A 12951-nucleotide genomic window follows, 5' to 3' on the forward strand; every position below is an offset into this window, starting at 1 on the left:
ATATTATGAAAAAATATTTCATTATATCTTGGTGAACGAATTTTGACTTTGGAAATATGTGCTATTAGTCTTTTTTTTTTTTTTTTTTATGCAATTGTGCTTTGTTACAATGTATATTGAAAATGTTAAAAACAAATAAAAATTATCCTCTCATATTAGGTTTTATTTTAGGTTAATTTAAGTATTTATTATTCAATATTAGCGAGTTATAGTTACTTGTCAAATTACCTAGCATTTATATATATATATATATATATATATATATATATATATATATATAAAGTTAACTTAAATCATCTTATCGACAAAAAATAACTTACTATCATACATATCAATAATTAATTTTTAATATAACTTTATTCTTTTTAAAAAAGGATTTGTAAGTGTACTTTAGTAATAAAATACAAACCAACCAATGAAATTTTGTATATTGGTTGTGATGGATTTAAGTGTGATTCTTACGAGATTATGTTTCAAAAATCATTATCACACTTGTGAACTTAAAAATACATATTTCTATTTTTAGTTATATATAAAATGATACTAAATTTGTTGTACATTTTGTTGTAAAATTTGGCCACCAATGCAACTCAATTGGTATCTCCGTCAACAACTTTGATTAAACTTAAAAAATAACACATACCCAAACTTGAGACATGACAATAGTCACTATTCTTAAGGATTTATCTGACTTACGACACAAATTCTTCAAGATTCAACAAACTCATTCTTGTAAATTGAAGTAACAAAACTGACAAGAAATATTGTCTCAAAGACCACAAGAAAATGTACCTAGTAGAAAACCAAAAAATGGAAGAAGAACAAGAAAAGAGATGGGGTTTCCCGTTCCAATAAAAAGTAGAAATTTTTCACGTTCCATAAAATAAGCTTTTCACATTGTAAAATAAGTAGTCAAATTTTCATATATAATAAGAAGAACATTTAACTGAAGAGACAAAAAGGAAACAATGGGTTCGACCAAGTGGTGTTCTACTAAGTCCAAAATTTTCGCAATTAAAATAAATTAATAATATTTTTCTAATTAAATATATTTTTATTTTTCTCACTTAAAATATAAAACAATTTATTTAAAACTTTTGAGATATTCTCAAAATTTACAACAATCCTCCACATATTTCAAAAAGTTTAAAAAGACAAGGCTCAAAAGAAATTTTTTGGGTGGGCATCATGGATGTAATTCATCGAATCTATGAAGCGAGCTATCGAATCATTTCTAAATTGATATGACTTAGGTAAATTGATTTAGAAAGCTATGGAATCCAAGACACTTATTATGTGTTAGAGGTCTCACAATCACATTATACTCCCACAATTCTTGTTGTACACATTGTAGCGCATTTAAGTTGTGCGCTTGTCTAGTTTTTATGAGTGCCGTAGAGACCCACCATAATCCCATGCAAACAGTCTCACCTGACACTCGTATAAGTGATTATATCTAATGCATTCTACAATCGTACACCATCCATAAAGGTTTATGGTAATCATTAAAAGCTTATCTCTCAAGTTTAAATAAAATATAGCACATTCTCATATTCATTATCATAACACCATAGGAAAGGGAGAACAAACTTTAGTGTTATTATAACTAAAAAGTGACTTGTTTTTACACATTGAATTTCATTCATGGGATCTCCAATCACAGAGGTTGAGTTCTTATCGCTTGTCGTTTTCTTGTGGCATAAGTCTCATTCCCGTCGATGATTCACATGTTAATTTCGTTCCGGAGACTTTATATACAAATAACATCTTATTCGATAACTACTTTATACATAAATAAAGAAGACACAATGTTTTTCCATACAATTTGCCTAATACATCTCTAAGTCAATTAATCACATATTTTCCAAGTTGATTTATAACAATAATACATCTCTCTAAGTCAATTAATCACATATTTTCCAAGTTAATTTATAACAATATATCTATCCTCCTTAATAAATTTATATATACAAGTCTGCTTAATCAATTAAGCAACAACATTTTTATTTAGGAAAAATATTTTCAATTTATTCTCGTTGGATCATATTCAATTAATAAATAATAGGCTTAATTGCAGTTTTGATCCCCTATTTTAACTGAATCGCAAAAGTAGTCCTCCTATTTTGTTTCTCTCCAGTTTTGGTCCCCCAAGCAGAATTTTGGTCCAAAATTTGATGAAATTTCATTTTTTTTGCATTTATTTAAGTCACACAATGCCTCAAGATCTCATTTGCAGCAATTGTACTTGAAATATATGATCATAAATGGTGTAGTACGGCTTTAAAAACTAAAATTTCATCAAATTTTGGACTAAAATTCTATTTGGGGACAAAAACTGGAGAGAAATAAAATGGAGGGACTACTTTCGTGATTCGGCTAAAATAGAGGGACCAAAACTGCAATTAAACCTAAATAATATCTCATATATTGTCAAACCAACTTGCAACCAAGTCTATTAATCAGATGAATTTTAAACCACAACACCCGATAAAAGAATTGCAGCAGTGTAGTAAGTAGATGAATTTTAAACCACAACACCCCATCATATAGATAATAGAATTATACATGTAAATTTAACTTCATGTAAATTAATATCAGGTTATTATTTAAGTTTTAAACTTTAATTCAGCGTTACAATGCAAAGTACAAACAACTTGTTAACATCTCTATAACTAACAACTTAATTAATTTTTAGAGCTATCTAAAAACATATCACTAATTTGAAAATTATATTTACTTATTGTTATTCCATAAAATATGTACTAGACAGTGTCGGATTTTTTTGGAGCGGTATTTTTTATTTTATTTTATATATATATATATAGTTGTATTCTTTAGAGAGTGACGCATTTCGGCTCTCTTTTCTCTACTCAATTTGCTTAATTTGTTCTCTCGTAGAATTTATACTAATAAAATAACTCAACTATTAATTATTAATAAATTTTTATATATTAACCATGTATGATATAGTGTGATACTATTTTTTAATTGTAAATTATTTTAATTAATATATGTATTTTTTTAGGAGTGACACGATGTTTAAACATAAGAAACTTAAATGCATTTTTCAAGAATAAAGTTTTCAACAAAGATGAAAATCGTAAAATGAATATATTTTATTTGATTGAATTTTGTGAAGTTCTAAAAACTTGTATGAATTGGGTGACTTGTGAAAATTGTGTGACATATGAAAATTGTGTGACTTGTGAAAATTGTAAAATTTGTGATAGTTGAAATTCTAACTTTTGTAACTTGTCTAAAGTGTCTGAAAAGTAATTTGTGTTAAAATTGTGTGACTTGTCATTATAAGATATTTTAAAGTATATATTAGTATATAATTAGTAAAATTACTAATTTTTTAATGAAAATTACTTTTCAGACACTTTAAAATAAAATATCATGTATTAAATTAATATAAATGATTTTATATAATTTTTTTTTCTTAATTGTTAATTAAGTTAATTATATATATAATATTTTAATTCATCAGTCAATTACTTAAAATATATATTCGATAAATAAAAAATTAGATAAAGATACAACACTAACTTAAATGCTCCGAAAGTTAGACTGCAACATTGATCAGAAAACAACAATCTACCAAAATAATGTTTTTATATATGAGATGTCTAACTATCACTAATCTCTTTTATTTATTTATTTTTTTATATATATATATTGGATAAAAAATTATTGAATTGTGTAACGCTATTAACATATTTTTGAAAAACAAAGAGGGTCGACGTCCAAAAGTTAAGTACTAATAATATTTGATATCTCCTAGGTTGTGTATACATGTTTGCTAATATTTATATCAAATTATTTTTAGTAGGCGTAAATTATTAAGAAGTTATACTTATAAATTTCTCACATACATACACCTTAAAATAATGTAGTTTTTTAATTTAGACCAACTTCAAAATTAGTGGATGAAAATTATCAAATCTCTGCTAAATTACGTCTACTCCATTTTTAATGGTTTAAATGAGAAAGTTAAAACTAAATATTTGTGAAATATTGCACCTAAAGTTCCAACATGAGATAATATATTCCTTAGAGAAACCAACAATAAAATATTAATCCATGCAAAGGGAATATAATAATGATCTTAATGAAACACAATTCTTAATCCAAATTAGTATAATGTTGATGAACTTTATTTAATTAATAAGGAAGGCTACAACATTAATCAATTTAATAAAACTAATTAATGTGCAAGAGAGGTTATTTCATCTTGACGCCAAATATCCTCCAAGGGTCCATGTGGGAGTCTTCTTGGATCATTGTTCCTCCCATTCTGGCACCTAAGACACTCTCCTGTCTCACAAACGATAAGCTTTCTATAATATGATGCATCTAAATGATTTCTTAGATTACGAAGGGAATACATCTCAAATTCTCCATCTAATTTGTCTACAATGAGACTGTGACTTATATTTACCACCTCCAAATCCTTCAAGCTATTGAGTACAAGACACAAAGCTCGAAGGTTTACTATTACGAATCGTATACTTAATTCCTTAAGGTTTGGAGTGTAATTGACCACGGCTTCAGCTTCTTCTTGTTCAAAGGTACATGTGAATTTTAACCTAACGATGTTTGGACAATATTTTCCAATCGCAGTAAAATAGTGACGGTCCTTGAAAATTGAGGTAATTGTCATGGATTCGAGGCCACTCCACGATTTCATTGCGGTTTCAATTCCAATTTTCGAAATGTTGCCGGTGAGTGGTAGCACTAACCTTTTGAGATTTGGAGTCCTATACATTAAAGAACACATATTTTAAAGATATCATAGTATCATAATATATAGTAAAACAAATTGTTATATTGTATTAGAACAATTATATATATATATGTAATATGGATTGAAATATATCTTATTTCATTATGCATGATCCCTCCTAATAAAAATATTTAATACTAACAACAAATTTTATAAGAAGGGAGATAATACATTGGTTTTATAGTGAAAAAAAATATTGTAACATTAATTATACGTGCAAAGAGTAAAGTTGAAATGTTACCTTTTAGCAAGGGTAAGTAAGTGGTCGTCAGTCAAGTACACATAAAAATTAAATATTATGATATTTATATTTCCACTACTCAAATTTGTAACATACTTCAAAAATCGAGTCATTTTAGAACTCGAATTTTCATCCTTCCAAGAATTTACCAACATGGGTATGTTGAAGTAATTGCTATAGTTCAATGTAGTAAGATCAAGTTTTTTCCAAAGTTGAGGGGCACGAGTCGCTAGGTTCCATGTCTTACACACAAATGAGGCTGCAACAAGATCTGCAACATTTAGGTGAATGAATATTCTTACTAGAATATCATAGAATAGGTAATCTCTATAGTGTTTCTTTGTTTGATCCTTTTTCTTCATTTCTTGATGTTTCCTGCATGAAACATTATTATAAGATATTAAATGTTATCACTTCTATCTCATATATAATATAGCCATTTGAGAAGATTTGGTGAAATTAAAAGATGTTACGAAATTAAATTTGTTAATTAATATGTTTCTATCATTAATTGTTTCGTTTAATTTACACACCCTTTTTATATATTCAATGTTTGCAATTCTAGTTAGTGTCTTTAATAGGTGAACAAATCTATAAAATAATTAATTGTTTTCGAGTAACATGGATTAATTAATCAAAGGAAAGAATTTTAGAACTCGAATTTTTGTATTTAAATGCCATTTATGAGAACGAACAACTAGGGCTTTAAGAACTTTCATAATTTGTAAAAATGAAATACAAATAACGAAGCAAATGGTGTTTCATGGGAGGTCATTGTGGCAAAAGGTAGTTTGATTCGTTTAAAGTAAATAAGTAAAGTAAGAAAATCATTAATTAATATTATAACTATTATAATTTGACATGTATGTACATATAATATAAATATTAATTAACTTGTCTATCTCTATCCAAAAAAAAAATTATCTATCAATTAAATGATAATATTACTTTATTTTTTTCTTTAGAGTAAATTATTTACTTTAGTATAGATACCTCGGATTATTCTACGGATCGAGATTTAGGATGGAGACGGAAAGGAGATCGAGATTGAAGAAGGAATAAAAAAAAAAGTGATATGACTGTTACACCTTTGGTCTAGATATTAAATCTAGACCATTAATAAATAAAATTTTCAAAAGAAACTTCAAATCTAACTATTTACCTTATAAAAAATTTAATGGTGTGTACTTGGTAGACTAATTTCAATTTGTATACCATATAATCAACTGATTTTCATAGGTATATATGGGCTTGGTGCATTGAAAAACCTTCATTTTTTATTTATATAATTCCACTCAAATAAAAAGAATATTTCAATAAAAACTTCATTTTTTGTGTATGAATAAACGAGTTTTAAAGCTTGAACAACAAACTAAAAACCTATAGGAAATTGAATGATAAAGAAAACACTAAAAATCAATCACTTTTTTGACATGGATCCGATTTCATGAGCACAAAAGCATGCAATGAAAACACATAAGAAATTGAATGATAAAAAATGTGTGTATAAAGTGAAAATGAAATAAACAAACATACCTCAAATGATGGCCTAATGCTACTCTCTCTCAAACACAGAGCGATTGAATAATGAAAAATGAAATTGGGATTCTCCAAAATATAAAGAGAAGCAAAATACCTCAAATTAAGTAACGACAATGCAAAAATATAAAAAAATTTATTATATGTCCTTTGTAGAGTTATGCATAGGTGGCACATTGATAAGGTATTCTCTATACGTAATTAGCCACCGACCATAAAATGTATAAAGTATTATTTTATTACCCCTAAAATATAAAGAGTTTAAAAACCATAAATGCATTTATACAAATAGTGATAAAAAAAAATTATATAAATAGTGAAACATATTTTAATCTCTCCCACGATATAAGTCATTTTAGAAAATGGTACCGAATTAAGGTTAATTTTTATAAAATAAAATAAAAAAAGGCTTGACTAATTTCCAAAATTAACCTTCTTCATTAACTCTATTTATAGATAATATGGGGAAAAAAAATTGAAAAATAATAGAGAAATAAATAGTTAATGAATATATATAATTGAAAAAATAAAACTAATACTAAATTTTTATTGTAAAGAGACATAAATAAAATAAAATAAAAATGAAAAAAGTCATTTTTTTAATAAAAATGACTTATATGGTGATGAGATCGTACAACTTAATTGGCAGTTGTAAAAATAATTGATATACATAAACTTGAGTTTGAACTTGAAATAACTTATTTCTCAACTTTGTACATGTGAATTTAACCATAAGATTATTTTAAAAAAATATATAATTTGGTTGAATATTGCAAATAAAATTAATAACATTATCAATGTACATGGACACTTTCATAAAAGATGCACTTCTTAAAGAAAAAGACATTCAGTAAATAGCAATAAATTTTATGTAATGTGTATTAGTTTTTTTTTTCTTCTTCTTATTTGTATTACTTTTCTAAGAAACCACCTCTTTATATCATCTCTAAATATAAAATCCTTTTGAAAAAAAATTATGTCCCATTTTATAAAATTCTCATTAAATTTTTAATTGCATTAATTACTTTTTTTTATAAAATGTATTAATTATTTTTTTTATTATCACATCTCTAATTAATTTACATCTTTTTCTACAATCAATAATTCATATTATAATAAAATACTAACTAATTCTCTCTATTTAATTACAAACTTGTAAAATCAATATCAATGAAACTCAATACTACTATTCACTTTTTTTCTTAATCCCCGTGATTTGATAATCTTATATTTAGGACTCTTTCAACGAATTCTAAATATATTATTATTATTATTATTATTATTATTATTATTATTATTAATAATATTATTATCAGTTTTATAATTTCACTATATTATTTCTTTGCACTCTTTCAACCAATCCTCCCAAGAGAGAAAACAATTTATTTTCCTATATACTATCTTTATGAATAAATAATTAATGTAATTAATGGACAATTTAAAAAGAATAAAAAATATAAGGAGTATTAAATTTAGAACCAGATGGATTATAACAAGTAATAAAATGCTGGTTTCCTTAAATAAAAAAATGTAAAATTGTTTAAATTCACTTCCATAATTTAAAGCATCTATTGAGTTATCATTTATGTCTTCATTAACGCTTATTCCCTCATTTTTTAACTGATTTCTTTTACTCTCTTGAATATAAGTAAAATAACTGAGGTAGGATCTTTTTTTATTTTAAAAAAAATATGGAGATATTTATTATTATAGTTTTGGTCTATAAATATCTAATTAATATCACAGTTTATAGGATTATGGATCTTTAAATTAACTATATACCCAAAATCTATAGTAATTGACATTTTCATTTCTTTTTAAAAATAGAGAATACTTACCCAAATTAACTAGCCCTATATTTATTAGAAGAAATATGAGCACTAATGTTTTCATGTATTTAATTTTTCTGTTGGGTTTTGTTAGATTAACAACTTATACATATATGAATTTTGTTTTAATATTTTAGCAAATAATTTTTTTAATTTAATTTGTTTGTTTCAATTTTATAATATCTATGTTGAATTTATCCAAATTGCAGTTTCAATATTCATGTTGTATGATTTTCAATTTTCATAATGTTCATATTGTATGTTTCAAATTTAAATTCGGAAACTAATTGTGTTGTTAATGATAAATTTGTACAGAAAAATGTATCATCAAAATTGGTGGTTACTTTTAAACTTTTCCTTTAATTATGATTTGTAGGAAATTTAAGTTTAAATTTAAAAATTGCTAAAGAGTAATTTTAAATTTTAAATTGGTAGTTGTCGCTGTTAGAGTTGCATTTATATTATGGTATATATTAATAAATTTTGATTAATAAAATAATAAATGTATTTTTCAAAGTATTATTTCTTTTTCTTTATTTTTTATAAATTAAAAGTATTATTTCTAGTACTTAATACTTATGTTGAATGAAATGGAGCATAAAATTCAATTTAAATAAAGAGTATAATAAAAATAATAATTGAATATGGTGAAATTAATAAAAAAAATAGTAATATCTTTTTGCTACAATAAAATTACTTATATTTTAAATAAAATAATATAAATATTTCTAATAGATAAAAGTAGATTAAAACAACAATAAATTGACTAAGTAAAATTAGACTCGAATCACTTAAGAAATATCTCAAGTTCGAGATAGCCTTGCGAATAGAAAAAATAAAAATGGGGAGCATAAACTTTAATTGGTGTTTTTGGATGAAGATTAATCATTAATAAAACTCGATTGATTTTCGCTTCAATGCAAGCATTCTCAATAAAAAGTTGAAGAGTAGAAAAAAGATTAATGAAAAGTCTAAGAGTATTATTTATCGTCTAATTAATTATTCACGTTATTTATTTGTTATTTATTTTTTATTTTTATAAAAGTAATACTTCTTTCAGTTTTAAATACTTTTTTTTTATTTTTTATTAGTGTTATATTGGTATTCTAAAATGACAAATAATTGAAAATAATAATAATAATAATAATAATAATAATAATAATAAAAGACTAAATTAATGTTAATAAGGATAATTTAATAAAATAAATATTTTTTAAATTTTTTTTATGATATTTTCTTAATCTATATGAAACAAACAAATACGATACTTATTTTGAGATGAAAAAAATAGTAAATATATTTATTTTATTTATAAAAAAAAAAGGTTGAATTTCATAAATTGATTATCAATTTTTTTTATATAACTTTTACATAAAATTATATTTTTAATATTTTATTTTATTTTATTGTAACAGTTTAGTCTTTATTTTTTTCAAATTAGTCATTTATATTCTAAAAAATGTGCCAATAAGTCTTTTTTTTTTTTTTGTCTCAAGTCATTAGATGATATGTCATGCCTCATCAAACAATTTTTAATAAATTTTTTTAAATTAATTTTATTAAAATATAAATTAATACATTTATCATCTTCCACCTAAAACTCTAAAAAAAATTAAAATTTCCAAATTTAAAAAATAAATTTTAAATCTACCAAACTCATTAAAATTCCCGAATCTAATTTTTTTTTTTTTTTTTTTTGCAATGTGTGTTTTGATTTTTTTAAAACAAATGACATTAAGGAAGTATAAAGAATACCCAAATATAATACAAAAATGTTTGATTAACCACTATGAAGACACATCAAAACAATCAAAGACAGAATTCTAAAAGAGAAAGATGAATGTGGTGACAAGTCTCATCCACATCAAAACAAAAGACCCAAGCCATAGTATGTGAACATGTTAACACTCCTTATGCAATTTCTCAAGAGTGATACAGGTGATGAAGATGATAAATATATTAATTTTTATTTTTTTTAAATTATTAAAACATTATATAATATTTACAACAAAATAAAATTGATTACTAAAAATATAATTTTATCTTATTTTTATTATTTCAATCTTGAGGTGAACGTAAGCCAATTTGTTGTGCTTTATATTTTTTATTGTTTATTTACATTTTTTTAATTTAAATATTTTTTTAAGAATAACTCTTTTTACATTGTTAATTTTTATATTTGCGTTCAATACTAAAATTGTGCAATAGTGGTCAAATAATTTGTGTATTTTTTAAATTATTATTTTTTGTAAATTTAATATAGCCTTGTTCTTTTATAAGTATTACTTATTTATATTATCTTACCTTTAGTGATTATGTAACAATTATGAGCCTAAATAATGTCAATATAAAACAATTTTCTTTTACAAGAATCAATATATAACAATTAAGAGACTAAAAAAAGATTATGTAATTTTATCATATTATTTTTATTATATATTTTAATGGTAATACAATATTAATTTTTCAGTTTTTTAAAAATAACGTTTTTTTTTATCAAATATATGTAATCGAATTTTTATCACGGACTCCTACATATACTATTATGCTCTTATTTCTAAAAAGAAAACGATTACTACTAGCTGCTTAAAAATAAGCAAAAGAAAAGTCATATTTAAGTACATTGTCCAAAATATAAAGAGAATCATAACTATAGTTTTACACTATTTAATGCAATTATTCTCAAAATAGAATTCAAGGAAACAAATTCTCATAAAAAATCAAAAAAAAGAAAGATTAGTTTGAAATATGTAATAATTCTTTTGTTACATAAAAAAAAATTAATTTTATGAACTACTATTTTTAATGTGTATTATCTACAACTATTAATAGGTTACTTTTGCGCATACAAAATTCAAAAGGAGCCATTAGCATTATTCTATTGATTCTTAAGATTTCGATTAAAGAAAAAATTAAGTTTAAGATGGACGTGGTTTCCACACATTTGACCGATCTTTGATTGTCTTAATATTAAGTATTATTTTACATATTCAATGTAATACTATTTTTTTTCCAATTTTGTCTATAAGTAAATTTGTGTATATTATTTTAAATAAATAATAATTTTTTCTTTGGATTGAGCCATTATCTTCGTATTTATGTATAGCATCATTATATTATGTTATTATTCATCTATACCAATTATTACTAATACTCCAATATATATTATATAAAAATTATTATTTTTATAATTTGTATAAACAAATTTAATGATTTAATTCATATACATTTTTAGTATAAGCAACTTTTACACTATAATTATTTTATTGTTATATTTTTTTTTCTATTATAATTATTTTTTAAGTCGCACAATGGCACATATATGAATGATTATAATTTATTAACAATTAATATGCATCTAAAGTAAACATTAAATGATACTTAATTATAAATAAATGTAACATTTGGTAATTTTGGAATTTTTGGGTTTTCCACATACTCCTTTGAGTAGCTGTAATCAGAATTGATATATTGTGGAACACAAAATATAGACACCTATCTCGATTTGAAATTGAATTATGCAACCACTGTTGATTACGGTTATAGAATTTTAATATATTTTTGAAACAATAGAGCAAAATTCAAGAAAGAAAAAAAATAAACTATAAAACTAAACCAACATTTTTAGGTATATATATTATTAATGTTATTATTGCACTATATATTATTTTATCTAGTTATTGTATATATTACTCATATATACACTTTTTAAAAAACAAATGTTTACGTGCATTTGAATTAATCCAAAAAAACATAACACATATTTGGTTTGAGTATCTTTGGAAATTGTGTCAAAAAAATATTTAAGGAAATTAAATTATTTTGGACATAAAATAAGACAACTTTTTTTATATTAAAAAATAATATTTATTGATTTAAATTGATATAATGTATTAATATAAAAACAACACAAATTTAAAGTCACTGAAAATGACGAATTTTTAAATAAACTCACAACATTCACATTAATAATATAAAATAATAAAATATTTACAAATATCACAAAATTTAAGTGTCCAAAATACGTTTATTAAAAAAAATGTATACATATCTATCTCTCTAAATATGTAGCACTAAAGTCAATAATTGAATTTATACATAACTATAAAACTAATCTGTTAATTTGAATTAAACGAACACTACAATAAGATGATAAATAAAAACAAGTACCAAGACGATAAAAAAATATTATACCAAAATGAAGAAATGATGAAAGAAATATAAAAGAAAATTTAAATCTATATAGAAACTATTTATATAGATAAAAGGAAAGAAATTATGATTTAAAAAGGTGATTGTAGATTAAAGGTTAACCACTTTTTTTCCAATTTAAGAAGAACAAAGGAGATGATAGAAAGGGGTGGTCAGGTTTTTTTTTTAATTACAATTTCTCAATTAATAAATTACCCATTGTCTTCATTTGCATTAAAACACGACAAATTAGAGAAATAAAAAATGATGATACGGTTTTAAAATAATATTTTTTTAGACTAACTTTAATATAATATTTAGCAAAGAATAATATGAAGCCGGTTTTGAAATTTACATTAAAAACC

At 23.4% G+C, this 12951-nt stretch overlaps 1 protein-coding gene across 1 annotated transcript; it reads right to left on the reverse strand.

Annotated features, from left to right (window-relative positions):
- Positions 1 to 4138: 4138 nt before the first annotated feature.
- LOC101509057 (F-box/LRR-repeat protein At3g48880-like) lies at positions 4139 to 6632 on the reverse strand. Its single transcript, XM_004492964.4, has 3 exons — positions 6564 to 6632; positions 5028 to 5402; positions 4139 to 4760 (listed from the first exon to the last, which is right to left on the reverse strand). The coding sequence occupies exons 2-3, from the start codon at positions 5387 to 5389 to the stop codon at positions 4208 to 4210; spliced, it is 915 nt and encodes a 304-aa protein (XP_004493021.1). The 5' UTR covers positions 5390 to 5402; positions 6564 to 6632; the 3' UTR covers positions 4139 to 4207.
- Positions 6633 to 12951: the final 6319 nt, after the last annotated feature.

The sequence above is a fragment of the Cicer arietinum genome, chromosome 3 (assembly GCF_000331145.2).
Source record: "Cicer arietinum cultivar CDC Frontier isolate Library 1 chromosome 3, Cicar.CDCFrontier_v2.0, whole genome shotgun sequence".
Taxonomy (NCBI): Eukaryota; Viridiplantae; Streptophyta; class Magnoliopsida; order Fabales; family Fabaceae; genus Cicer; species Cicer arietinum.